The sequence below is a fragment of the Falco naumanni genome, chromosome 4 (genome assembly GCF_017639655.2).
Source record: "Falco naumanni isolate bFalNau1 chromosome 4, bFalNau1.pat, whole genome shotgun sequence".
In the NCBI taxonomy this organism is placed as follows: Eukaryota; Metazoa; Chordata; class Aves; order Falconiformes; family Falconidae; genus Falco; species Falco naumanni.
This window is the reverse complement of record NC_054057.1, coordinates 30,611,730-30,639,182: the sequence shown is the minus strand read 5'-3', so window position 1 is coordinate 30,639,182 and position 27,453 is coordinate 30,611,730. Positions and strand designations below refer to the sequence as shown.

At 38.4% G+C, this 27,453-nt stretch overlaps 1 protein-coding gene across 2 annotated transcripts; it reads right to left on the bottom strand.

The window, feature by feature from the left end:
* Window positions 1–2,383: 2,383 nt before the first annotated feature.
* Window positions 2,384–27,453, bottom strand: ANKMY2 (ankyrin repeat and MYND domain containing 2). Of its 2 annotated transcripts, XM_040591384.1 has the most exons (10): window positions 27,244–27,453; window positions 24,081–24,145; window positions 15,533–15,671; window positions 13,566–13,664; window positions 11,381–11,541; window positions 9,912–10,126; window positions 8,695–8,830; window positions 6,766–6,894; window positions 6,193–6,334; window positions 2,384–3,941 (listed from the first exon to the last, which is right to left on the bottom strand). In XM_040591384.1, the coding sequence occupies exons 1-10, from the start codon at window positions 27,308–27,310 to the stop codon at window positions 3,718–3,720; spliced, it is 1,377 nt and encodes a 458-aa protein (XP_040447318.1). In that variant the 5' UTR covers window positions 27,311–27,453; the 3' UTR covers window positions 2,384–3,717. The 2 variants fall into 2 exon arrangements, with proteins under 2 accessions (XP_040447318.1, XP_040447319.1); XM_040591385.1 differs by lacking the exon at window positions 24,081–24,145.

Here is a 27,453-nt window from a genome sequence, read left to right as displayed (position 1 = left end):
TTTGATATTTTGATGTTAGATTCCTAACTTTTTGATTTCACCTTCCTTATTTTTCTTGCTTAAAGTTCCACACATATTGTAAATGCCCTTAAATTAGCCTCAATTTTGTGATTTAAAAGGTAGATCAACATCTTGGCTTCGATCAGGTTTCGAGAATGTTTAATTTCTCAAATTGAATCAGTCTACAGAGAAGCTAGGCCAAACTAAGCTTCAGCTAGCATGTTTCCTTAAAGAGATCCTCTTTAAGTAACTGTCCATTAGGATTTACTGAGTGTAATCCATAGTTTGTCTTGAATCTTTTAAACTCCGACAGCTGACTGTGCTCATGGACATAGTCGATGATGTAATCGTTATGCAGCAATTTCACAATCCCAGAACCTGTAGATTTTACACGTCATAATAGACATAGAAAAGGCTGAATTTATGAGATTCTCTCTGAAAGTAGACTGTATCCCACTTGGAACCAGACTAACGTAGTAAGAAATGTCATTTCAGAGTAAATTTCATTGATTTGAAATTTTTGTATCAAATCAGAGGCCCAGTATTTCTGGCCTGGATATACTTCTGCCCTGTCTTCTTTAGATTAAAGAAAAATGAAAGTGAAGGATTGTTTCAGTTTTCTGCACAGAGAATGCTGCAATGCAATGTTTCAACTTCAAAAAAATTATTACAGGTTCTTTTTTAACAACTAATTTAACATTTTCCCCAAAGAATATAGATTTTGGAAAGAAAATACATATTTTACAGGAGTAACTGTTGAAGAATTTTAACATGACTTCTTGTAATCTTTTTGAGGGTATAAATGGGCTCAGAGAAGGCAATGAGATGATTTATATATATATATGTATATATAATCTTTGATGGTGAAAAGTCATCAAAACCTCTTAGATTTTTTGGCCCTCCCACTGTTGCATACAGGTGTCCCAGGAATACATATATTAAACAACAACGAAAAAACCTACCGTGGCATTCAGAAGCTCTTCATTCTGTTTGCTACCTGTTCACATTTGTAGTTTGTAAACGCTGGATGCTGCCCAATAAGCCACAATCAGTAGAATCACTGACTGCCGTGTCCACCTTTCTTAAAACGCAACGCTTTCCACATACTCATCCGTTTGAACTTTGTCAAAAGGTTTGAGTCTGTTTTAGAGCCATTATTGAAAAAAGATAACATTGATTATTATATATGAAGAAATACTCAAAGGTAATTGCAAATCTTGCTGAAAACTCCCTTTTAGTTAGATGAAGAAAAACCTTGAAAATCTACTTGCATCAAAAATCTAAAGTGATTTGAACATGCAATGTTTAGTTCACTAAAAGATGTGCTCAGTTTCAGAAGCTTTTATATATTCTTAATTCAATCAGATTTCCCAAGATGAAGAGATAGTTGATAGTAAAAGACACTTAGCCTAAAAGTAAACTAGGGAGCAAGAATTGTGATGAAGCAGGCTAGACAGATTCATAGCTGCTATGTCCTTCTATCTAGCAAAACAGCTGGAGAAGTGAGAATTCCATTTTTCCTAGCGGAGGGCAGGAAGGTCTTTCGAATCACGCACCCCTGAAGGTGCAAGAGCGTGTCTGTTGGCTTTGCAATCCACAGCCCTCTTGTCACTTAAAACCTTGCTTAAGGCATCAGTAAATTGCATATGAATTTTCATTCTACTTCAAGTTCCTTGTAAGTAACATGTCACAAGATGTTTCCTCCAATTCCTGATTATGCAAGAGAGCTAGTCATTACCCCAGGTTTCTGCAGGACGTATCAACCACGATCCTCCAACAGAAGAGCTGTCACCAGCTCAAGCTAAGGCAGGCAGGGGAAGCTCTGGAGCTCAGTGTGCACCAGGACCCTGACACTCCTGAGACTCGTTGCAAAGACAGGGAAGTGAGTGGCCTCCGACTTTTCAAGTTAGGAGAACAAATGCAACTCCATAATCTGCATCAACAATCCCACACTTTAACACCTATTTCCAATGTTCATACTCTTTCCTGTGGCGTGGGCTTTTCTTCTTTATCAAGAAAAACTGCTGGCTGGCAGAATGAAAGCAGGATTTGTGCTATGGATTCTACCACAGTTCTGAAATCCTGAACCATTTGCCCTAAAGAGCTGGGATTTTCAAAGAAACCCTAAAGAGCCACACATCCCCGTAAGCCCCAGATGTGTAGAATAGGGTAGCAGAAGCACTTCTGCATTCCCAGATCCAAGAGTGGACAGTGACTACATCGTGACTCCTTACTGCAGGTTGAAGCACGCATCTCTTGCCTGCCAACCGTCATGAAATTAAACTTGGATACCGAGTTACGAGGCCCACGCATGTCAAATGAGAATGTCACCGACAATGACAGGCATTACAGATGCAGTAAACAGAATTGCCACACAGCTCCCTTCTTTTAAAAAAACTTCCCTTTATTATTCACAGTTTACTAATCCTTGAAATAAAAACACAGGTACGTTCCCTGTACAGGTGCATTTATGTATCTTCGCTCTTACAGTTTTCAGAATATTAAACAAAAATTTTCAATATATTAGATAGTAAAAAAATTAATAGCATTTTTTCTGCTTTGAGGATGGGCCTTATTCCTCTAAGCTGAAGGATATTGCCATGTTCAAAACACCAGCTATTCAACCAACAATTAAAGAATCTCAGATTTTGCCATCCTTATGCAGCAAGTGGTATTTTCAGTTGTGGCATTCCCATTCATTTCATGAGACACAGTAGTAAATCTCAGCGAGAACAGCATAGTTAAGGGAAGCTATTTTCTAGATGTGGTATTTAGTTGCAAGCCTAAGTGAAATCCCAGTTGAATCAATCCACACATGAATTTTCCTATCTAATTCACTGTGACCAGGTTCAGCATGAACAATATTAAGCATCTTTTACATTTATGAAATAATTCATAAGCAACATCCCAGTGTGCTTGAAGGTATCTTTACCTGAAAGCTGAAATTTAGAAACCATTATTCTTGCCAGTCAAAATATTTTAAGTCATTCTGCTCTTTCCTTCACTAGACTTCAATAAACTTGGAATATTTTTGATCAAACCAACAGTGAAATAATTCTGTTGAAACACACGTTTCAGTCAGCTCCAGACATCTGAAACAGCAGTATCATTGAATAAAATTACCACAAAATAGACACTACTGTTGTGCACTCACTAGTCAAAAATTATTTACAGTAATGTCATGAAGAGTTGAGAATTCAGGCAAGTATTTCAGATATTTAACTGCTACTGAATTCCTTCAGATAAAGCTTCATAAAGTGATGTAAAAAAAGTAATTTAGCAGTTGGCTTCTTGATGCTTTTAACTACAGTTCTGTGTACTTGCAGAAAAAACCCAACTAAAATAACTTTCTGGTTCTGAAAACATGAGTAATCCAAATCAAATGCTTTGTATTTTTCACTAAGTGGTTGACTAACCACAGATACTCAGAGTTTTTTACTATGCTTACTGTTGGTATACTTATAGATGGATCTAAGTCACTCTAGTTTTTATCATATAATACATACCTATTTTGACAATCTACAACGGAACCTGAAGTACTGATACACAAATCAGCCAGTATTTCATCTCATGATGAACAGAGACATGCTGTTTTTCAAAGGGAGTCTTGCATAAGCCATGCTGTAAGAACTGAGACATGGTCAGCATTAAAAATTCCTTAGGATCCTTGAGGTACAGGGACATAGCCAGAACTCTTAGTCCCTTCCTAGCCCCTTGTTACTCCTCAGAATCTTGAATTTTTTGAAGAGTGATGTCAGCTAAGCCGGTCTCACTTTCCAGTGGACTTCCAGGGTGCAGGGCTAGTGCCTCCATCTCTTTGGTAAGTTCAGGTTCTTCAGTTTGGTCAGTAGCATGATTTGTATCCACTTCTTTGGTAGCATCTGGGCCAAGATCTGACTGTTCTTCACTTGTAGAACTACCCTCTACTAGTTGCACTTCATCTAAACAAAAGAGATATCACATCATCAGTAAACAATGAGTTCATCTGCAAGCAAAGATTTTTATTATTGAAGAATAATAATCAGTAGGAAACTTCGCATCAATTACAGAAACGATTAAACCAAGCTTCATCAAAAAAAGACCTAAGACACTTGAGTTCTGCTTAAGTTGGTCTAAGACTACTCTGAAACTAACCCTACACAAAGCTGTCATTAATTTAGCTTCTATTTTGCCACATTTCTTTTTAATATATAAAGAAACAGAGTAGGACACTACATTTATTGTAACTTTCAATTCAAACATACTTCATTGACACTGTTCTTACAGTTAGGTTTTCAAAGAATAGCTGCAGGCTGTTTAAACACAGAGTCCAGGTGGGCTTTGTTTTTCTTAAAAAAAAAAAAAAAAAAAGCAAATAAAAAGAAAGAGGCATATACATGATTACACAACAAGCATTTTTGCATGTAAAAGACCGAAGCTATTTGCTAATGAACAGCTGACCACAACGAACTGTGGTTGAAGTGAGTCATCCTAAAATTTATAACCTGACTGCACGGAACAGAATCAGCTGCACCTTTACTTTTCAAGCTTTTTTGGGAGAAAAAAAAAAGTAAAACTTTTTGCCCTGATTCTGCTAAGTAGTGGTTGCGTGCTAGTAATTATGAAAAGAAAGAAGGGAAAGCCTAATTGGGGGCCCAGGCACCTTCAGAAGTAGTTAATCTTGGTTTCTTGTTCTGTTATGACTGATAGCCCGCTTAAAACGCTGTCCCAGCTAGCCACAACACTGCCAAAGCCCTGTCAAGGTCTTACTTTGCTATGGAGCCAACTGCCTTAAGCACAGGCTGAAGCACAGACTTCCTTAACGCTCACCCTTGTACAGTGGAAAGTCTTAAACTCTTTGTTTTGCTTATAGTTGCAGCTGTGGGATTTTTAAACCTTTTTCCCCTCCTCATATATAGGATTTATAGGGGGTGTTACTAGCTTTTTGCAATAAAATTGCTGTTGGCATGAAGAGCTTTGATACAACACCATTCAGAAGGTGACTTGAAGCTAGGATGAATTCACGGTCTTGCTACCAGTACATGATCTGATAAGGTCTACAACACGTTGGCTATATATCTGAAGAAGTTAATGAAGATTAACCTGCAGATAGTGCAGTAGTAACACATCAAAAAAAGATGTTAGCTTCCCTTTTTAGGCAGGGAGGGGAAAAGCCATCCACCAAGATCCTGTCTCTCCCTCTGAAGAGGACAGCACCTGGCCACTAACTTGTTCGTGAATCTGCAAACGGCTGTATTTGTCACCAGTGCAAGGCATCACGCTGCTCGCAGCTCAGTATGTTTTGCTGTATTGGTACGCAATGTATCCAGGGGTTTCTAGTATCCTTGCCTCCGGCTTCCCCAGTCATCTTGATCCCATGCAACAGCAACTCTTGTTGTAATAGGATCATCACAGGAAGCTGTCGAAAACTTCACCAATAACTAATTTATATCCTGCTATAGTTTTTTGAGCCCAGCTAAAGTGAAAAATACTACCATTGTAAGACAAGTGTGATTTGTCCAGTGCACTTCCACAATCCTAAAAACAAGGGAAGGGGAATCTAGTTAAGTTGTAAAAGAGAAAGTAATTTCACCAACTTTCCTATTATTTCACTTACAGAGACATTGTATCAGAGTAAGTTGCAGGGCGGGGTGTGTGTGTGTGTGATACTGTGTTTTTTCTCTTATTATGTATTACCTATTTGTTTACTGAAGGCAGAAAAATGCCATTAAGAGTTTATAGACTAATGCTTTCTTTTTTCACATTCAAAGTACACAACAAAATTAACTTGATCCTGTGATTATGAAGAAGAAAGTACTACAGGAGAGTTAACATCTGCATTAACCTTTGCAACTGGAAGGACTGGGCTGCTTGCTTATTATCCAACTCGTCCTAACACTCTTCCAATGAAAGGTAGAGTAGCATGAAACTTCTGCATGACTTTAATGAAAGACTTAGATTTTGAAACAGTGAAGTGTAATTCAGAATGGTTTAGCTGTAGAAACCTGTGTAACTCTAGCATTAAAAAGCAGATTTTAGAAAGTACACAGCATTTGTAAATTGAAAGACTAGAATTCTAACAAGTGCAGGTATGTTACAAGAAAGATTTTTCTTTCAAACTCAACTGTTAAAGACTTTAAGACCTATTACTATTGTTCCTTGTGATGCAGTTAACGCAGCATTAGTTTCAGCAAGTAAACTACAGATCCTAACCTTTCTTTTGCTTTTTTTCTTGTTTCCTTTTTTCTTTGGCAGCTTCTAGTTCTTGTTTCTCATGAATTTCCTTCAGGGTCTTGCAGACTTTTTTGTGGGTAAACCAGTGCATTTTCTGGCAGTTCTGGTTGCAGTACATCACCTGAAAGTTACCAGAGCTATCAATTCATCTTCATGCACTAAAAAAATATACAGTATTATTGCATTTCTTAGTGTACCAAGTTAAATCCCTCTACGTTTAGTACTTAATAGTATTTTTAAGCAATTTGTAAGGTCACATGGAGTGATTCTAACTTACATAAAAATCTATAAAGAATAGATTGTTTGTTAATACTGGACATCCAGAAATTTTACTCTTTCTTCATCCTTAAACATACACACTTGGAAATCCAAGTACTCCTACTTGTGTATTTCAGGCATCTCTCCCGTAAGTAGATGGCTTACATATTTTCAGTGCAGGCATACATGCTGTTCCTCTTAAGTCTACACAGTAAATAGACAACCATTCAAAATCCTCAGCACCTCAGTAGCACTACTTTTCGTGATTCATTGTAACTGTTTATGGATTCTTACCATTTTACATACTGAACATCTTTTGTCTGCTCCCTTTCCCCCACAAGTTGTACAGAATTCAGCATCCACAAAACCCACTTGGCCAGTAATAGCTTGCGTAAGTACAGAAAACGCTGTAGGATCAGAACCCTGAAAGGTAAGACAAAAGGTGATAATGAGATTAAAAACCAACACCATCATGAAAACAGACACACAAGAGAAAAACAAAACAAGCAATGGAAGCTTCTGACCAGCCAGCTGCAGCCTCAGTAAAGATGCTGTAGCTGCAAGAACAAAACTAAGTCTTGGAAGTTCAACTAACATGCACAACTTAACATTTATATGGTTAGATAATTTTTTTTTATATAGTTAACTTAGTCCTTCGCTTCTGTAGAAGGGAAGATAAAAATTACCATTTTTTTTTACTCTGTAAATTATTAATGAAGTCAGTGTTCTTTACACACAGTCACCTACTTGTGGATCATACGCAGCAGCACAGATTAGTCTCAGTGCTGGCACTAAGAAAGGTATTTTACTTGTCACTGCTGCACTGTTGCGCTCAGTGTACTCAGATGCTACAGACCAAATAGTCAGAACTTAACATCTCAAAACCCATTATTTGCATATTATTATTTAGATGTTATTTGCAGTAGCTTTCCCATGCAATACACACAGAAAGATTTTGTATCTTTTACTGGTAGCCATATATTAAGACTATTCTTTTGGGCAATGATTTAAATATTAGATAAAAAGAATGCCAGGTTGCTCCAGCTCTGCGTAAATCCTTAAACTGTTAAGACTGCCATGGAATATGCACGATCATAACTACTATGACAATGCTGAGATGCCCAGACTGAATCCAAGTAATTGTGCATGCCAAAGGTCAAAGGCCTCCAGACAAATAAAAATTTATAGCATCTCCTCTTTTCTAGTTCTGCATAATGGACAGAAATCCAATGTAACAAACTGTGTGTCTTTAAAGGCAGAAAAGACTGCAAGCTCTTCGAAGAAAGAAGGGACAGGAAGGAAAATGTTTACTCTAAAGCAAGTCTTAATGCATCATGATGGCTTATGTTTTCACACTGTTTATTTTTCTGGCTTAGACAAACAGTAGAGATTGCATTAAGCCTCAGGACATTTTAGTGGACTTGGCGCCACTTAAGATGGAGGCTATTTTTAATTCACTCAGCATAAACCAAACACGTCACAAAATGGTTCCACTTCCCCAGTGTAAGTGCATATAACATCTAGCTCTCAGAGACCAGAAAGAACATTCTTAAAAAAGAATAGTAACTTGTGTAAAATTCATTATGAAGTAATTAATAGTACTATAATGAAGAGTGTTAGCGGAGGCCTCAGTGGAAAACTGAAACTAGATTTTTTACTCATAATTTTGAGTTCCTAATGTAGATATACATTTTGCTCTACATTGCATCATTTTGCCCCTCCCTGTGATAAAAAGAGCTTCACAGAATGTTTTTTCTATTTCTACCATCATATATTACTAACTTTTCATGTACACTAGAAATACAAACCTAGGAAATTATTCAATCTTAAATTGAATTTAGACATTGTGAAAAAAGGAATGTAAAATGAGTTTCATCTGTGTCTGAAACTACAATTTGTAAAAGTGAATTGGCAAAGAAAAACTGAATAGATATCCCAGAGTAGGAAAAGAAACTCAGACAAGAAAAAAATTGTTTCAGCTTTCTTTAAAAGCTGAGGTATTTAAGCATTCATTATGGGCACAGGAAAAAAATACTCATTGAAGTATTTTAGAGCATTTTCCTGTAGTATGTAAAATAAAATTCCAGTTTGCCAGGGATCAGGGACATCAAAAACCTTTACTTAATACATTGCAGAAGCTGAGAAACAGAAAGACAGCATCGTTCAAACTGAATTTACTACGCAAGTTGCTTAGAAAGCATTTTCTTCATAGGAAGAACTTACTATTTCAACAGGAGCAATACTTCTCACGAGCTGCTGGAGCAACGTAGCTTCACAGTAAGGAAACTTTCGGATACTTTCTCGAATTAGCTTCTCTTGATATACAGGGAAACCATCTTTATCTCTTCCTTTCAAGAGACTAAATTTTTGAAAACCGAAGTCAAATAAGAAATCACACACTGAATGTTCAAGAACAAACACACAGCATGTTGTACTCTGTCCTCTTTCAAATTACAGAGAAGAATTATAATCCAAAATAATTCGACAACCTCATACGTAAAAGTGTTCAAAATGCAAATTAGATTATTTTTATTCTAATGCAAAATCATTATGAAATATAAGGTAACTAAATGTATGCTCTGAAACTATTACTTACTAATTCAACCACACAGAGAAAAATCATCATCTACAGGCAGACTAGTATCTACATCTGACTAAAGCAGCAAAATGCTTTGTTGTATTTAAAAATGAGCACCATAAAAATAAACACTCAAGAATGCACGGTACTACTTGAATAATATGTTACAGTCCTGATGCCTCTATATTTATCTAGTTGGCTCCTAGTTTTTTATATGGATCACTGATGAACTATTCAATTTCAGTACGGGAAAGCTGACTTTGTAATTTATTTTCAGGATCTCAAAGAAATCCACTAAAGTCTATGGCCACTTACTTTGATACTTAAGATCAAGCAGCTGGTTTTGTAACCAAGTAGATTCCAAAGATCTAAGTGATTTAAGAGTCCCACGTCTCACCCAGAGCCAGTGGGATTTGCAGTTCTCGGTTGCTAAAGTGTTTTTTAAAAAATCCCACCCTGTATGACTGCTGGAGAGCAAAATGGCCAGAGAAATGTTCCCAGATGATTTGTACTGGGCACTGAGAAATTCTTTTTTCAAGCCTGTCACTCCCTCTTTTCTCCACCACATGTTGCTCTCTGCTGCTTCATAGTGTATGTGTGATTGCCAAGCTCTAACCAGTTCCAGCAGGGAGCTGAAACTCTAGGAATGTTTCCTTTGTACCCCGAGAACGGCTAATGCCAATTCAGACAGAAAAAAGCAAGTCAGTGCCACCCTGAAGTGACTGCAGCCGGGATTGTTTCAAAATTTACTTGGCATAGCCTTTAGCCAAGGCAATTCAATCTATAATTACAGTTGTCTTTTGCCGATATCTGTAAAGCTGGTTCATACATATGCCTTCAGACCTCTCTGTAGAATACGTACCTTTTGATAAATCCGTCTAGTTTATCCTCTCGCTCTTTTAGAAACGTAATGCATTTCTGGAAGATGCAACTGATGTAGTGCATTTTCATAGCAAGTACTTCATTCATATCTTTCTGCTTCATACATTTCTCACAAATTAGATCCAGAACCCTGTAACATTTCTGCAGTGCTTCTACTTCGGCCAATAGAGGGTTCTCTTTTACCAGCAACACGATCTATAAGAAAAAGTAAAGATAATGTAATATATTAATAAGGAACTAATATATTAAGTAAATATGTATAATATTATATAATATTAAGTAAATAAAATATATTAGTAAGGAACTAATATTTTTAAACTCGTGCATTAGCATTAAAGGTTATATAGCTCATTGTAGCTAAATTTCAGCTGAGTTTCTAATATTCCTCTACTTCCATCTTATGCAGTTTTCCCGTTTTCAGTCTTTATTTAATATCACTATTTCATAATTCCGCTGTTTTCAGTCATTATTTAGTATTATTATTTTGCATACTGTAATTCACAGTTTCCAGACAAGAAACATTTAAAATCAAGAATGATATTAAAACCAGTAAGGATTTGTTTCAGAATAAGACCTGTAGAATCAAAAGCATTTCAAAAGAAACAGTTACAGAAATTACCATACACTGTTCTAGAAGCTCTTTCCTTTTAACCATCTAAAATAAACCAGACTTGTACGATCTAAGCAGTTTCACAGGACACATCAATCTCACATAAACTTGGAGTACTTCAGGTAGACTAGTAATGCACTGAACTAACCATTTTAAGAGGAAACTGTATACTCTGCTCATTAAATCAGCTGCCACCGGTGCATTACTGTTTGTATGTACTGCAGATACCTGGCTGGCAACTGCTGACAAATTCCTGACTTTGAATGCCAAGCCCAAGGAATTTGTCTTTGAAGCTAGGTGTATTAATTTCCCTGAACTACACTGGCATGTAGTTCAGTATGAACCATAAGAGACATTTTCAGCAAACAGACTAGGAAGTAAAAATAACAGTCTCTTGTGCATACTTTGAGAAACAGCAGTAGCAGTAGATGTTACTATGCTGAACCAGTGATGAAGGTAGGAAGTTACATGCTGAGATAAGCATTGGAAGAACAATGAGATTTTGTTAAGACAGGAAATTGTTTTATGTTCCCACTTCAACTGAGGTGAGGAAAAAAAGAAAACCAAAAAAGAAAGCAGTTTATGGTCACTGATGTAAAAAATAAGAATCTCTCCACTTAAAGGTCTTAGTTCAAGATTCTGGTGTGTATAAACACTGAAATAGCTTCATTTTTTAATCACGTCTAAATGTTGAGCCTGATTCTTCCTCATTTTCAGAAGTGTCTGAGTTAGTTGATAATGCTTTTGATCTCATTTGGACTCTCAAAAGAGCTGAATGCTTTCTGACGAAGAAACAGTTCCCATGCCAACACACACATACAATTTACATGTTAGTCCACCTTAACAGGATGCATGTTAGTAGTAGTAATAATTTTATGTAGAGGCCCAGCTAATTTCACTGGCAGTTTTGGTTCTTTATCTAAGCCTTGTGGTTTAGTATAGTAGTCCAGCCTTTCACGTGGGAAGAAGTTGTTGATGACAGTCACACAGTCATGTTGACCTAAAGGCACACAAGAAAAAAAATCACCAATGAATTAAAATAATAACAAAAAACCAAGTGACCAACCCCAAATCTAATATAAGCAATACAGGTGAGAATTACCCACAAAGGAGCTTAGCACTGGTTACAGGCAACTCTTGCCATTCTTTTGTATGTAACTTTTATGTTCAGTTAAGTGTAAATTACTGACTCTCAGCAGGAAATGACTTCATGAAATTCCATTTTGAGAACTCTGTCCCCTTCCCACATCCTCTTTCCCTGGTAAGCCAAAACGAAGTGAATAGGTATTTTTACCCAAAGTACTACTATACTAGTAGTCTTATATTGGTGTTAAAATCTTTCCAGAGAAGTTCTCTCCACTTTGTATTTTCAGAAATTAATGATATTTGCATTGAGACTTGGAAGTTTTCAGACAGGCAGTAGTGTATTAACCTAAATTGGGAGAAATTATAAAAACAGAACATGCTTAAAATTTACCAAAAAAAGGACTGTGATGAAATTAACAAGAGAGAAGTTACACCCCCTTCTTGTTTTCTACATCTGAAAATATGATGGATTACGTGGCTAAAGGGAAAGTAAAATTTAGCTTCTCTAGTTCAGCACCATATTCTTTAAATTGACTGATTTATCTTGGCACTAACCTTATTAATTAGTAGAAGACAATACAGCCAACCAAATTCCAGCATTTAAAACCATTCACTGTTTTAGAAGAGACTGTTCTAAGCCAACAGAGCACAGTGTAAGACAAATGACAGGGGAAGAAGTATCCTCACTTCCCACACACAGACAGATGAATTAACGTTGATTGGACAGAGAATAAAAAAGGATGGGAATGGATTCCAACGTTCAGACTGTTACAAGTAGCATACCTCAGTATGCCTGAAAATATTTATTCTATCTTGGTAATGTGATGAGATTTTAAACAAGAATTCTCTAAAATTATGTCAGAGAGAACATTCCCAGCTCACTAACAACTCAATTCAGCATCATGTCAGAAAAGACACTCCTAATCAAAGGTATAAATAATAGGAGTGAACTTCTCTGACATATTAAGTTAATAGTTAAGGTTTTGCCGGTTAAACCTCAAGTGAACAATGTCAATCTTTTCCTCTTTAAAAGAACAGAATGAGGCAAGATTCAAATTGAAACCGCACTAACTTGCTTTTCAAGGAAGTTAATCTAAATTACAAGGTAGGCTCTTGAATCCAGAAAAGCTAATGGACTTGCAAGGGGGTTCTCAGACGTTTAAGCAATATGAGACAGTTGTGTTGAGGAGAAAATACTGGTCCTCATTTTTGGGAAGGTCATCTGGACATTAAAATGACTCCATTGTTTCTAGTAATATTTTATTATACCTTCTTGCTAGAAATAAAGTGTTGTATTTGGAAACCCAGCACTGTCAAGGCGGGTAAAGAAGTAAAAAAGGGTTCAGAAAAAAACATAACAGAAAAAAAGCCTGGTTCCATGTTTTGCCCAGGATCACACAGCATACTGGAATAACAAATCTTTTATCTTGTTCTAGTGAAGTTCAGGCCAGGAAGTACTGACTACCTCCAAACAGGTTCCGAGACACCTCCCTCTCCCAAATGCAGAGGGAGAAGGGCAGTAGGTGACCGACCACTAGCACACAGCATGCTAGTGGCGAAGCTCAGATGAGAGTTCCTGACTCCTAGCACTAAATTCATTCCTTCCCACAAAGGAAGCTCCAATTTGTACTGCATTTCAGATACCTCAAACGTTACCAGCTTCCTCTTACTATTTGAAAAGTGGTGACATTGCAAATACTTACACACTTTGAGAACAGCATCATCTATTCTTACAAATGAGATCATATATGCTTTTATGAAACAAAGCATGAAAATAGAACACAAATTTACTCTTGTTACAGGATGAGATGTGGAAAAAAGCTGAACTGTGTCAGTTCAGAACAGGTTATTAAATAATGTTTCTCCAATAAAAAGCATCAGATGCTAACATTTAACTCCTTTAGAAATTTAGTAAAGGATAACAGACTTTCACCTTACCCACAAAAGCAGCCATCTGAGCTGCTGTCCTGCCCACAGAGTTGACAACATCAGTCTCTGCTCCAGCCTCTAACATCATCCAGGTGATTTCTTTGTTTCCTGAATTTGGGGGGAAAATATGGGGAATGAGAGAGAACAAAGTTTTAATTCTTTATACTGTAGAAAAACAAGGAGTGAATTTCTTAAAGACCAGGAATAACACTGTGGGAAATGTTCTTAATGCCATTACTTTAAGAACAGATCAACAGAAAGGCACAGTGCTGCCTCCTTATTTATGGTTCCAGAGAGTCAAATCAAAGTAAAAACTCAATTCAGGCAGGGTATAACTCTGCTGCCTGTAATGCACATTCACCTTCCCAGGGAGCTTATGGGAGTCATATACATGTAACTACACTAGAACTTGGTCCCTCTGGATAGCGGTATAGAAGAAAATTCTATTAATCTAGTTTGACAGTTCAACTACAACATTTGCTATTCTAAGAAGAAAAACAAATCCAGTACTATTATGTAGCAGGAGCATAGAGAAGAGAACAGATTGTTCCTTTCTCCACAGCGGGAACTGGGTGTTCAGACTGGGCTAAATACCAAATAAAATTAAGCTAAAATTTGATGGGAAGATTAGATGACTTAATTGGTGCCCTTCAGAGACTAATAAGGACATTTGTCACCACTCTTCCTGGTTCTGCTTTCAAAGGTATTCTTTCTTTATCAGTTTTTGTGCATATGCTAAGTACAGAAAAGTGAATATATAAAAAAAGAAGGGGGTGGCAGATGGAAATGAATGTTTCTGATTTAAAAACAAAGGCATTGCGTCAGTAGTGCTCATGTACCTTTTGCATTCACAGATAACAGACCTTAAAGTCAACATTCAGAAGAATTCGAGCCCAGGATGACAAGTTAAAAGCTCAGCTGTGAGAAACTGGTAAAAATCCAGCATTTTCCATAAAGCTGCAGTCATTTAACAACCTCTAAGAGTTTGTTCCCATCTATCTGCTGCAGCTCTGGTATTGCTCAATCCCACAGAACACTAAAATTTCCAAATCTTTTTACCAAAGTTTTAGCAGAAAAGCAATCTGACGATCCAGTTCACGTTCATATACACACACAGGCCTTTCTTTTTTTATATTTATGATGAAAAGAAGTCAGAGTTTAAACTCAACCTGCTAAGCAATCTTACCTCCCTCGAATCTCCTTTTTTGGGAAGACGTAAGTGGCCTAGTAAAGCAGATACTTAAAACAACCTAATATTACCACACCTAACCTTTTTTAATGGAGTCTTTTTCTCACTCAAGGAAATAATTGTTCGTTTCATCCAGGAAAAATAACAGCAAGAGAAAAGCTGCAAACCACCACTAGAGACAGAAGATATATATAGCTATAAGTACTCTCATGAGAAAAAAATGAAAGTGTAAGAGGTGAGGGAAAATTAAACTGAGAAAACATGGTTTTTAAAACTTACTAAATAAATTCTTAAAAGCCGACGAGATAATTCTAAGAATAATATAGAAGAAAGGCAAAATTTGAAAAACACTGGATTGATTTGATAAGCCTCAAATATTACTAAAAGCTAATGACTTGTAGTCTTAAAAAAGGTGGTTTGGTGCAGCATCTTTTTCAGTGTAACACAATATAATTAAACAATGTACCCCATTGCACAAGAAAACAGTGACAGAAGACTGAATTTTGAGTTCTGTAGCAAACAGGACAAAGTATAGAATGACTATATGCTCAAAACAGTGAACAAAATCAATTTTTATATGAAAAAAGATCCCAAGCCTGAACAGCAGCTCTCCTGTTCCCCTGTCCTGATGATTCTACTGGTCTTGACATATTTGCATGGTTCATATAAGTAACAGTAAACCTAAATAATAAAAACATATCAATATTTTCCTTTAATTATTAATTTATGGCAAATTGTACCCATCAATGTCATAAAAATCAGTGATCTAAGTTTAGTAAGAAGTTACCTGAAAGTCCAGCAAACATTAAAGCAGTATATCCATGCTCATGTTCGTTGCAGTTAACATCAGCTCCATGTCGCAAGAGCAATCTGCACATCTCTACTTTCCCTTTGTACGCTGCATGCATTAACGGGGTCATGCCATGCTACAAAAGAAAGAGGAAGGAAGGAGCATACAAAAAAGGATTAGTTAAATCTCTCGATTTTCATACCATTGATAGTTTTTACTTGTACATACACATTCAGTATAATTAACAAACCCTCACATAATATTGAAGTTAGCAACAGCAAAGGAAAATCTTCATGAAAAAATGTGGTTACAAACAAGTAGATTTTCCATTTCCACGTCAATGTTCTGATTATGCTGTGCTATATATTTGAAAACAGACTACTGTTGAGGGAATTAAAACCATTTACAGCTAATTTGTCACTGACCTTTTGTACAAGGCTTAGTGTGAAAGTCAACTAATGCTTCTGCTAGTGGGAAAAGCTTGTTTTAGATAATTTATCAGGTTCCCAAGTTATTTCTTTTCTCCCCTGCATTATACCCTAAGCAACGAGAAACTTAGGGATAGGCTCTTGTTTCTGCCATTATGATGACTTGCAGTTTCTGAAACCCATCTTGCTCATTTTTAGTCATAATTACCAGCAATTGTGCTATCCTCCTCTCTCCCATTTACCCACCCTTTTGGTATTGTGCCTGTGATCTTACATCAGCCAGAGCTCTGAAAGCCCTTGTAAAGACACAGCTCTAACTGGACTTTTAACAACCACACAGCGTCAAACCTTGCCTTTTGATAACCTGCACCAGGACAAAAAGTATTAGCTTCAGCAAGGGAGGCACTGAGTTTTTATTAGAGTTGCACTGGTGCGATTATAAACACAAAGCCTGGCAAACCCTAGGGGAAATTTTCAGAACTAGGGTGAATTGTTGTTAGTGCAGGCTCTCTCCCTCTCAAAGAGCAGGGAGAAGGGCATTTCTGTCTGAGAAAATCGCATGACATTCCATGTTTAGAATTTGATACACTTTCTCCAATATATTTTCCAATATGTTTATTTTTCACTTAACATCAAGTCAGGATTCATGTCACCAGCCAAGACACAGTAATTGCCCAAGAACATTCCCTAACACTGAATACGAGGCAGCATGCATCAGGTTGTCCCTGAAGAAAATCAAAACGGCGTTTTCTTCCTTTTTTTGCAGGTTAAGGCTGTGTGCATGAATACACCCATGTACACAGCTACTGCAGCTCTCTAAAAGCATGGTAAGGTGACACACTGAAATAATGTAATTGTCAGATTGCACTTTACTGTATTTCTCATTTCAATTTTTGATAGAATAAAACACAACTGAGTTTAAATTCATCTGTATAATTTTCAAAAAATTCCTAGATGTGAGAGAAATTGCAAAAATTAAAATTTAAGAACAAATTTTGAGTATCATTTTAATTATTCTCCATCCTAACTGAAAACAGCAAAAAACAATTACCTGATGCATTATATTTTAGTAACCCAAAACATTTTGGTAAATTGCAATATAAGCTACCATTAAAGAAACGAAAGATCTGAAGAGATCACTTCACAAACATGAAAAAATTTGTGACTGTTTTTACTAGGTTTCATTTGTGGTTCTACAAAAGTTAAGTAAAGGCCTTCTATCCTAATATATACAACATATTCTATTATATTATTATGCTATGTTATATTTCATTGACAGCAATTTTCATGGGCCAATCCAGTCTGGTGTCATAGTATAGATTCATCTCCTTTAGCAGCCACAAAAGGACTGCTGTAAGGGGATATGAACACAGGTTTTTGACTGGAGAAGGAACTTTAAGAAAACAATGACTTTAAGTTTGGTTATATCTTGAATGCCAGCTGTTTAACTTTAAAAGATCTGTCTGAAGATTATAGGACAAAGGAAAGGGTTGGTTTGGGGATTTTTTTTTGTTTGCTTTTTGGTGGTTTTTTTTTGTCATCCTCTCCTCCTGGGAAACTTTTCTTAAAAGCTTTTGATTAAATTTTTAAAGTGTCAGGCTGTTGTGGTGTGAATCAAAAAAAACCATATCAAGCAGAATGGACAGTTGTTAGAAAATTTGATTTAAAGTCACACGAATAGCAGTCTTTCACAATCAGATTAAACAAAAAAGGACAGGCTAGACACAAGCTTATCTGTGGAAGACTTGGTATCCTCTATTATGTCCCTACGCAGAAACTGAAATGACTACAAATACTCAGGCTGCATGTGAAAGATGGGTCCAGCAACAGTCCGTTTTCTGACACAAGACACTTGGATTGTCGATACAACATACTTAAAAGGCTAAACTAGCAGACAGTTTATTAAGCATACAGAGAAAACAAATTATTGTTCCAGTATGGAACACAGGATGAGGAATCAATTTTCTAGCACCTACTACGTAACATTCTTCCAACCAAAGAGCAAGCCTTCTAACCTCATTCCCTAGGACAAAAATTAACCCTTCCCAGTTTCTTGTTTACTTTGCAGAGATGCTATATGGTTTACAGGGAAGAAAATTAACATCTCCTGTCTTCCGCAGGGTTGCAAGTATTCCCTGTAAGTCCGACTGTACAAGGGGAACAGAGTTTGCAGTGCCTCTAAATTGCTTGGCACCTCCCTTGACCAGGTTCTTCAGCTCATCAGCCAACAAGGACTACCTGGTATAACAGGGCTCTGCCTCACGGTACAGCCAGCCCAGCCATTATGCAACACCCTTCCCAGTTCCTGATGTGGAAAATACACCAGAAGCAGACTGAGGGATGGGATTCCAAGAGCTAAATTGACCTAATGCAGCCATTGTAGGGGAACCAACTGAAGAAAAAAAAAATAAAATACAAAAATACTACAGAATCAGCTAACAAGGGAAGAAAAGAACACACAGGGTGGCAGGAGGGACAGACGAGTACCAGAACCAGGGAGTTGTTGGACTGCACTGCCATGTGGGGGAAGAAGAAAGCAGGCCTGTCTTCAGCACCTGGGATGCACTTCTACAGGATGGATAACCCCAAATTTATAAAGATAACGAACTGCAAAAGCAACCTTCTCCCTTCTAGGAACTATGAGGCATGTTTTCAACATTGTTTCTCAGCCTTCATTGACACAGGAACTGGGGAGCACAGCGTGGCTAGGGAACAAGAGTTGGGACAAACGAAACAAAATGATCACAGACGATCTCACATTCCAGTCACCTGTGCATATCTGGCAGAAAACCCGACTATGTTGCCAGCATTTAAACACTCATGCTGACTGTGTAAAAACACAGACATGATACATGTATGTTTTAAAAAGCCACTGTTTTGTGGCTAATGCACTGATGATTCACTACTGAAGTAGCCACAGACTTGTGTTACCCAAGAGAAAACAGGAACCCAAGTGGTCCCAACATTCTCAGTCTTTTACACTTCTCATGCTCGCTCTGTCCATCTTCTCAACTGTGGAAACTTGGCCAAGAAGATGCACACACAGGCTGGATCACAGAGGCAGCTCCCTCAGCAGGTATTAGGGTACACCACTACATTGCATGTGTGAATACTAACTAGAGTGGGAAAGGGCTGTAAAAATCATAGCTGAAAAACTGCTGTAGATACTTGTATGCTGACAAGGGTTAAAGCATCCACCTTTCCCTTCCCAGTTCATTTTGCAACAAGGAACCCAGCCCCACATTAACATAGAAAGCACACCTTATTTTATTCTTTAAATTCAAGGCAACTATACCAGTTCTATTAGTTCAGAAAATTACAAACTAAACACATAGACTGTAGGTTTGGATTTTATTTGAGAAGTTACTAAAAAGGAAATGATGCAAAAAGAACAGGTGCCACAAGGAACACAAAAATGCTAGTTGATGCGTGTCTTCAAAATCATCTCTCCTAAATAAAAAGGAAGAACACTACTGGAATTAGACTAACTCATTAAGACTGGTTCAGGTAGGTATTTGGAATTTGACTGTAAGAACATCTTGACTTTTCACAGAAATGGTACTGAATGCTGCTAGTCTAGAAATACATGACTTGACATTTAATTGGATGAAAGCTTTTAGAAATTTCACTCTTAACGCTTTTGAATAAGGTTTCCTTTACCCATCTTAAACTTACTGCAAGCAGGATTTGGAAGGTCAACAGATACATGCATGAATGATTTTAGCTATAGCCAAGTACGAACTAATGAGAATATGAAATACTGTTCTGTGAGTGTTGATCATAGCTGTAGTTCTACTCCTTTATAGTCAACCTGCTGAGCTGTTGGTTTTCCATATGTAATACATTAGATTCCTCTGATGATTTTTCTGTTCATCTGCAGTGATGAGAAGTTAAAGTCTACATCAGTTAGCAACCTGAACTGAAACCAGATAATTCTTAATAGCTCTTGAATTTTCTTTAGTTTGTGCATTTTGAAATATTATGTAAAAAACATCAAAAGACAGAACACTCTCTTCTCAATAAAGGCCAAAGATCTGGGCATTTTCTGCTAGCATAGGTAGTTCACACTGAAATAGCAAGACAGATTAACTGAAGAACCACCTACTGAACATAATCAGTATAAGTAAAGCTACACATCTCACACACAAATAAGCAGGCTGCTGCTGTAATTCACAGAAAGTATTCAGTTCTGTAATTAGCATACAGAAGTGGACTGTTTCTAAAAGACTAATTTTATTACAAAGTGAACAGCTGAATTACCAAACTAGAGGAAAAAGCAATGCTGCTAAATACCAAATAATAGTTCTCTATGTAAGATTATGAATGACCTCAAATTTTTTTAAATACAGAAAAACTGTGAAGCCTTTTCAGGTCAAGTCTCTCTGCTTGATCTGCAGAAAATACGGGATTGTAGTGCTACCGTGGTTTTTTGCAACTTTAGCTACCAACATGACTGAAAAATTTCCACAGTTAGAAAACCCATGTGCTTCCTCTGCCTTTCCATAATAATATGAAAGTTCTTAGCCACACCCTGCAAATGAATGGGGTTAAAGTCAGCAAACTGCCACTGTGAAGTCACAACACTATGTGCAAGTTCTGTACTCCCAGGGGAAAGAAAATTCCTGAATGCTTTCTTCCATGCTACGTATCCAAGTTAGCAACCACTCCATCTAGAACAGGACAAAAAATAAGAAAGCAGTGTGCATTTAAATGAAATATATTTGTGTTTATTTTGCATCTACTTCCATTGCCCATCTATTTGTCCTAATATTTTGGAACAACCGAGTTACATACCCCTGAAGCTGTAAAGTTGCCAGAGTCAAACTGCTAAGACAAGTTTTGTGGAAGAGCTATGTACTTCTTTGTTTTCCTAAAGACAGCAGTTAAGCCTAAAACCTTTCCCTTCTTTGACTACCTAAATCAAGAAATAAACAACAACAAAAAAATGGATTTGGTCAGAAAGGATGCTGGAAAAAAAACCAGGACTATCTGCTGGATATCTACAACCTTCTGGCAGACTGGAATCTAATTAAAGGGATCTTACTCTGCTTTCAAGCGACCTACTGTTCCCAGGACAGCACTGCAAATAGGAGGTGGTGAAGGGCGAGTAAGTCTTGGCACATGGGCAGGACAAAAAATAAAAAAAAATAAAAAATTGCTCCTCAAAGTCTATTTGCTTAAGCGCATGTAACAACAGCAGAAGCAATGCTGAAATACTGTGTCCAGCTCATGCCTACATTTTTGAAGGAAGCAGCTGAAACAACTGGAAAGGATTTGGAAAACAGCTATGATTATAGCTCAGTTGCTGAAGAAACATAACTTTAGGCAAGGTACTTAAAAAGTCACTGCATTTGGAAGATGTTAAAATATGACTTGGTCCTTGTCTAAAGGTACATAGAGAAAAGATTGCAAATTGTCAGTAATCTACAAGAACACAGATCTAAGCAGTTAGAATATATGGTCAAACAAAAAACTAAAGGAACATCTTACATTTTTATTTTTTAAATATCAGGAAGCATAGTATGTAACAGTCTGCTTCTGAATGCTGTGGATTCTCCAGCCTGTGGAAATTATTAAACTGCCATGTTTACTGTACCACAAACAGAAGCAGAACTACATTAAACCCATGCTCATTCTGTGGATTCCCTCATGTAAAAAGGGCTGTAAGGAACGAAATTAGTTCCTCGTTCACAACTGAATTGCACTCCCATTTTAGTATCTAAGCATTTAATTTTCAGGGCTGTTTCCTCACTTCTTAACATTAATGAAATAAGTAACAGTAGTAATATAAATAATAAGTGAATTTCAGGATCAACAGCTAAGGTATAAGAGGAAGAAAACACAACGTGATGCATTCAAAGCAGTCTGCCATTGGGGCAATGCTCAGTAACAGATGAAGCTAATGTTTAACTGGGGGTTCACAAACTCTATGCATAGATATTAGAGTCTCTTCTCCCAAGTAAGAAGTGACAGGAAAAGAGAAACCAGCCTCAAGTTGCACCAGGGGAGGTTTAGACTGGATACTAAGAAAAATTTCTTCACCAAAACAGTTGTCAAGCGTTGGAACAGGCTGCCCAGGAAGCAGTCAAGTCACCATTCCTGGAGGTATTTAAAAGGTGTGTAGATGTAGCACTTCGGGACATGGTTTAGTAGCAGACTTGGCAATGCTAGATTGGACTTTACAGTCTTAAAAGTCTTTTCCAACATAAATGATTCCATTAAAATAAAACATTAGAAGGAAAGCGGTCTAAAATAGGAAAATTCTAAAACTTGACATGACTGACGGATTAAGAATCCTAAACAAATTTGAACCCTTTCTTTATCAATATCCATCATTACACACTACTCTTGGGGATTAAAAAGACGACTACAAGAAGTCCATTGCATGAACTTTCGAATCTTATGTGCCTTGAGTGTAGTCAGGTGTGAGCATTACACAGGTCTTGTTAATACTGTTCTTCTTTAACAATAGCCTGAGGCACCAGTCAGTTATGGATTCTACTAATAAACCATACCCTCTCAAACAGTAATCCTGCATGTTGCACTAATACTACATCAAGTGTGCAGTCATTCAGCACTAGTTCAACAATCATACTAAAAAAAAAAGCTTTTAAAGTCCGTGCAATAAAGCACACTTGCAAACATACTTACATATATCATGGGTTCTTAAAGTTTACAGTGAAGCTTAGTTTGACTAGTTTGTCAGAAACTTCTTGAAATTCATCCATTAGAAATGAAGGTTTAAATATTTTAACTGTATTTAAGAACAATCAGAAAATGGATCTGTTGGCAGCGCAAAAAAGGCTAACAATACTCCATGATATTTTTCCTCCATTCAGTATTCATGAGACCAAATGTACAATACCCTGTCCAATTTGGGGCATTCCAGTACAACAAAGACATGGATAAACTGCAAGTTCAGTGAAGTACCACCAAGACATGGTGAGAACTTTAGCACTTGTGCAGTGAAGAGAGGATGCAGGAACTGGGCTTGTTCAGCCTGGATAAGAGATGGCTTTAGTGGTACCCAACAGCAGCCTGCCAGTGCCTACAGAAAGATCACCGAGAAGGCCAAACTGTTCGGTTACAGTAGCACAAGGGCAAGAGACAATAAGCCTAAGATGAAACAGAGGTTCAGACACAAGGGTGAAACATTTTCACTGTAAGCACAGTAAAGCAGTGGAAAAGTTGCCCAGAAATATTGTGCTGGCTTCATCCTTAGAGATTTACAAGGCCAGACAGGATAAAGCTCAGAGCAATCTCATCTGACCTCAGAGCTGAAGCTGCTTCAACTGAGAAGCTGAACCCCAGCTTCTGAGGTGCCTTCTAGTCTGAATTTACCAGTGATCCTATGAAGTGGTAACATTGGGGAAAAAACACAAACTGACATCTAAATTGATAAATTACACTTTGATCTAACATGCATGGTGGGCAATTAGTTTTGTTTCCATGTTAACACTTCATATTACTGTTGCATGCTTTAAAAAAGACATTGCAAAAAGAAAAAGAGTAAATAGGTATGAACATCACACAAGGTTCCTTTCTCCACGAGCATCCTCCCACCTTCAGACAGCACTCAAGGTTTTTATCTTTTACCTGTCTATCATGTGCCATTGCAAAGGACAGTGTGTTTTCCACTTATGACCTAGCTGCTCACTCTCCAAGTATGTTTATGATTCTGCAAAGATGAGGCTTTGGGTGATAAGCTGCAAGCGTGATGTGGGGACAGGTATTCTTTACCCAGATAGTCTGCTGCTATCTAAGCAGATGGACTACAGTTTGGTGAACATGACAATAAGTCAGGGAGCATCTCCACGTGTCCTGCTGCAGTGTTCATCTTACCTTACAGACAACAAAGTTCATGCTGGAACTTCAGAGAGAAAACAGTGTAGTAATGAACGTAACACTAATCTTTAAACTGGTTTTTTTAAAAAAAAAAAAAAAGAAGTAAGAGCTCTTCGAAGGTTCATTACTCAGCTGCAGGCTGGAAATATCTTCAGAGTAACTCTGATTTCCCGGAGTCTGTATAGCAATGCTATTTAACAACAAGAAGCCCTTCAGACCTAGTATTTTCCTTGCTGAACCCCCAGCATAACGTTTGTACAGTTTTGCTGTACCTCATCCAAGCAATTGACACGGACATTCTTGCTGCCCAGTAGCCTTCCAGCTTCCTCGGTGTTTCCTTTAATTAAAAAAAAAAAAAAAAAAAAAAAAAAAGACAGAGAGAAAGGGAATAAGTTGTGAATCAAGAGGAAAAAGTTCGGTTCCATTCCCAATCAGAATCAAAATCTTTGTAGATTAACCACTTGGGATGTAGATTAACCACCAATAAATCAACTGCACTCAGTAAAGAGGTTTAGGAATGAAGTGTTCCGTTCTAGATGCTAAAAGCCAAGCGTCAAAGAGTAGTCTGGGAGCACGCACTAGATGTAAACATCCATTTTTCGGTGAATTAACATATCTACACACACACACACACACAAACAGGACACTAATTTGTCTCTTCATAAACAGCACCAGAGCCATTCTGAATAAGTAAAATGATACTGAGCATTTTAACGCATTCCGTACTTCGACTTCTTTTGGAGCATCTTATGTTCAAAAGAGCTATCTGAAGTCTCACAAAAGGAAATGATCCCATTTTAAAGGCTCTTCTGGTCTGAATGAAACATGCTTTATCATTTACTCACATCTTTACTGTTTAAATTTGAAATTTGCAACATTCTACCTCCCAGGTCCACAGAAGTGGAAGAAATTTGCTTTTGTTAATAGAGAATAGAGGTGGAAAGGACAAGGACCAAGGTAGCTCCATCACTGACACTTCTAAAAACTACCAAATGTTAAGTAGACTGAAGTCTGAAAAAAAAAGAAAAATATGTGCAAGGAAAAATGGGCTGTAACTTTGTATTTTTCCATTTGCTACAAGAATTCTTTCAGTTAAGCCACAGATCTAAGCCCATTGAAGGGCTATTCAGTAATGCCAATGCAGCTTCAACAGGCATTCAAATAGAAATAAAAGAATATTAAAAGAGTCTAAGTTTGGGGAATTACATTTATTGCAAATTAACAGAAACTTCTGATCATTGATTCAATCATAAGCAAAGCTCTTTCAGCAGTGATGCACTTAATAAAAGTATTACATCCCTCATTTTAATGACAGGCTTCATCTTCACTGTATCACAAGGAGGTGCTATTCCAGCAAATTTTCAGCAAAGCAAAGCAGCTCTTGCAACTTCAAATGAGTTTTCCCTCATTTTCTTTCAAAAAACATTACAAATAGTAGAAATAATTTCTTTTCATAAAGCTTTTGGTGTGGTTTAACAATACTAAACATATTTCCTTACCCTTTTTTGATTTTTTTTTAAAGAAAGCAAGCCAGTCACCTGAGTCATCTCACACACTTGATAAATACCCAGTAAAATACACTGACTGACAGTCAGGGCACTTTCAACTAACCTGCTCCCCCATATACATTATGAACATGTGAGAAGCTTCTTAGGACCTGGAGTAGTTTTCAGAAGAACATCTTAGCAAAAGATCAAACATCAGAAAGAACAAGTCTTCAAGGGGTTATCTTCAAAGTAAATGTTAATGCAAGTAAAGCAAAGCAAAGTAGCATTTACAAGTTCAGAGTTCTGTATGACAAAACACTGAAGGATTTCCAAACAAGACACTAAACTGATGGAAGTCAGACTTCTAGAATTGCTAGCACTTAAAGTTGGAGCTGTTCATAGTTGTGCATGGTAGGAGGCCAAGAGAAAACAGGCAGAAGTTGAAAGCAAAAGAAGCTTCAGACTGCATATAAGGGAAAACATTCAGGATGAGCCCATTAAGGCAGCAGAACAGGTTGCCCAGAGACACTGTGCAGCCTCCATCCTTGGAAGTTTTCAAGTCTTGATAGGATAAAGCCCTAAGCAATCTCATTTGACCTCGTAGCTGACTTGTTTTGAGCAGGAGGTTGACCTAGAGACCTCCTGAGGCCCCTTCCAACCTGAATTATCCCATGACCCTAACCATAAGCATCAGGTAAGTTAGGCAGAAGTGTCTGCAAGATGAAGGCCTGAAACTCTGATTAAAGTGAGTCAGACTGATTCTGATCCACCATAAAGTCACTGCAGACCGTCCTATGCTTGTGTCTCTAACACAGAGGAACATTTAAATACAATTCAGAGTAAAGCCCCAAAAGTATAATTTCTTACAGGTTCAAATTGCCTCAAAACTACATATAGAAATGCATGAAATACATATCAGGTATTTTTAGTTTACCTCCAACTAACAAAGAGTGCTCACAGATTTTCAAAATACCATTTGGAGTATAACTTTTTAGACAGGGCTGTGAAATTAATTTTGCTGGACCACAAAACCCAACTGTTACACCAAGTGTGACATTAAGCTCCCCAGCAATAAGCATATGCTCCACAACCTGGTAAAACTACAACACTTTCAGGAAATGCAAAAATAAAACAGTGTAAGGGATAAGAGGTGCACAATACCTTGGACAAGCTCAAATTCTGTCAGTTTAAGAACACCCTGTCTGCAAGGACATCCTGGTGTGGCAACAGCACATAGGGAAATCTGTAACAGCCTAAGCAACTGGATTATCCCCAAGAAATTATTTAAATTTTTTTGCACAACATATTAATAGAAGTCATTAGATAAATGTCAACGGCCATTACCAGCGTGAATAGACGTAAGAAAGATGTAAGCTTTCCTTGGCAGAGTTAAACCTTCCCAGCTGGCCTTGCCCAGCCCGAAGCGTACAGCTCCGCGGCCCCCTCCGCGCCCCCGGGGGCACAGCCCGCCCGCGCACGGCCAGCCGAGGGCAGCGCGCCCCCGCTGCCAGGGCACAGCCATCTTCCCCGGCAGGCGAAGGGGGCCGGAGCCCAAAGGCGGGGGCTGGAAGGCCGCATCGCGGCCCCCCGAAAACGGCGACCCGAGGCGCCCTGCCGAGCCCGGGGCCTGCCTTTCGCCCGCCGCCACTAACGCCGCCGGCAGCGGGGGCGAAAGCCTGCCCTCCTGGGGTACAAGCGGCGGGGCCGGCGCGGCGGGGGGGGGCGGCCGGCCGGGCTCTACAAGGCCCACCGGAGCTGCAACACGGCCCGGCCCGCGGCGGCGGAGCGCAGCCGGGGAGGTGCACTGCGCCGCACAGACTCCGCCGAGAGGGGCGCCGGCGGCAGCCGCCCCCACCCGCGGCCGGGAGGCGGAGGCGCCGGGGCCAGACCCGCCGGGGCCGCGCTACCGCCCACCGCCACGGAGGGGCGAGGGCCCAGCCGGGCTCACCTGTGGCGATCACTGCCAGTAAATCCTTCTCCTCCGGGCTCAGGTCACCTCTCCTGGAGGGAGCCATCGCGCCGCCCTGCCTCCCGCAGGCGGTAAGGCCGACTCGGGACGGTGCTGCCCAGCGAGGCGAGTGCAGCCCGGTCGCGACGACGGGCCAGGCCCGACAGTACCCCCCGCGCAACCCCTCCCCGCAGCGGACCCGACAGCGCC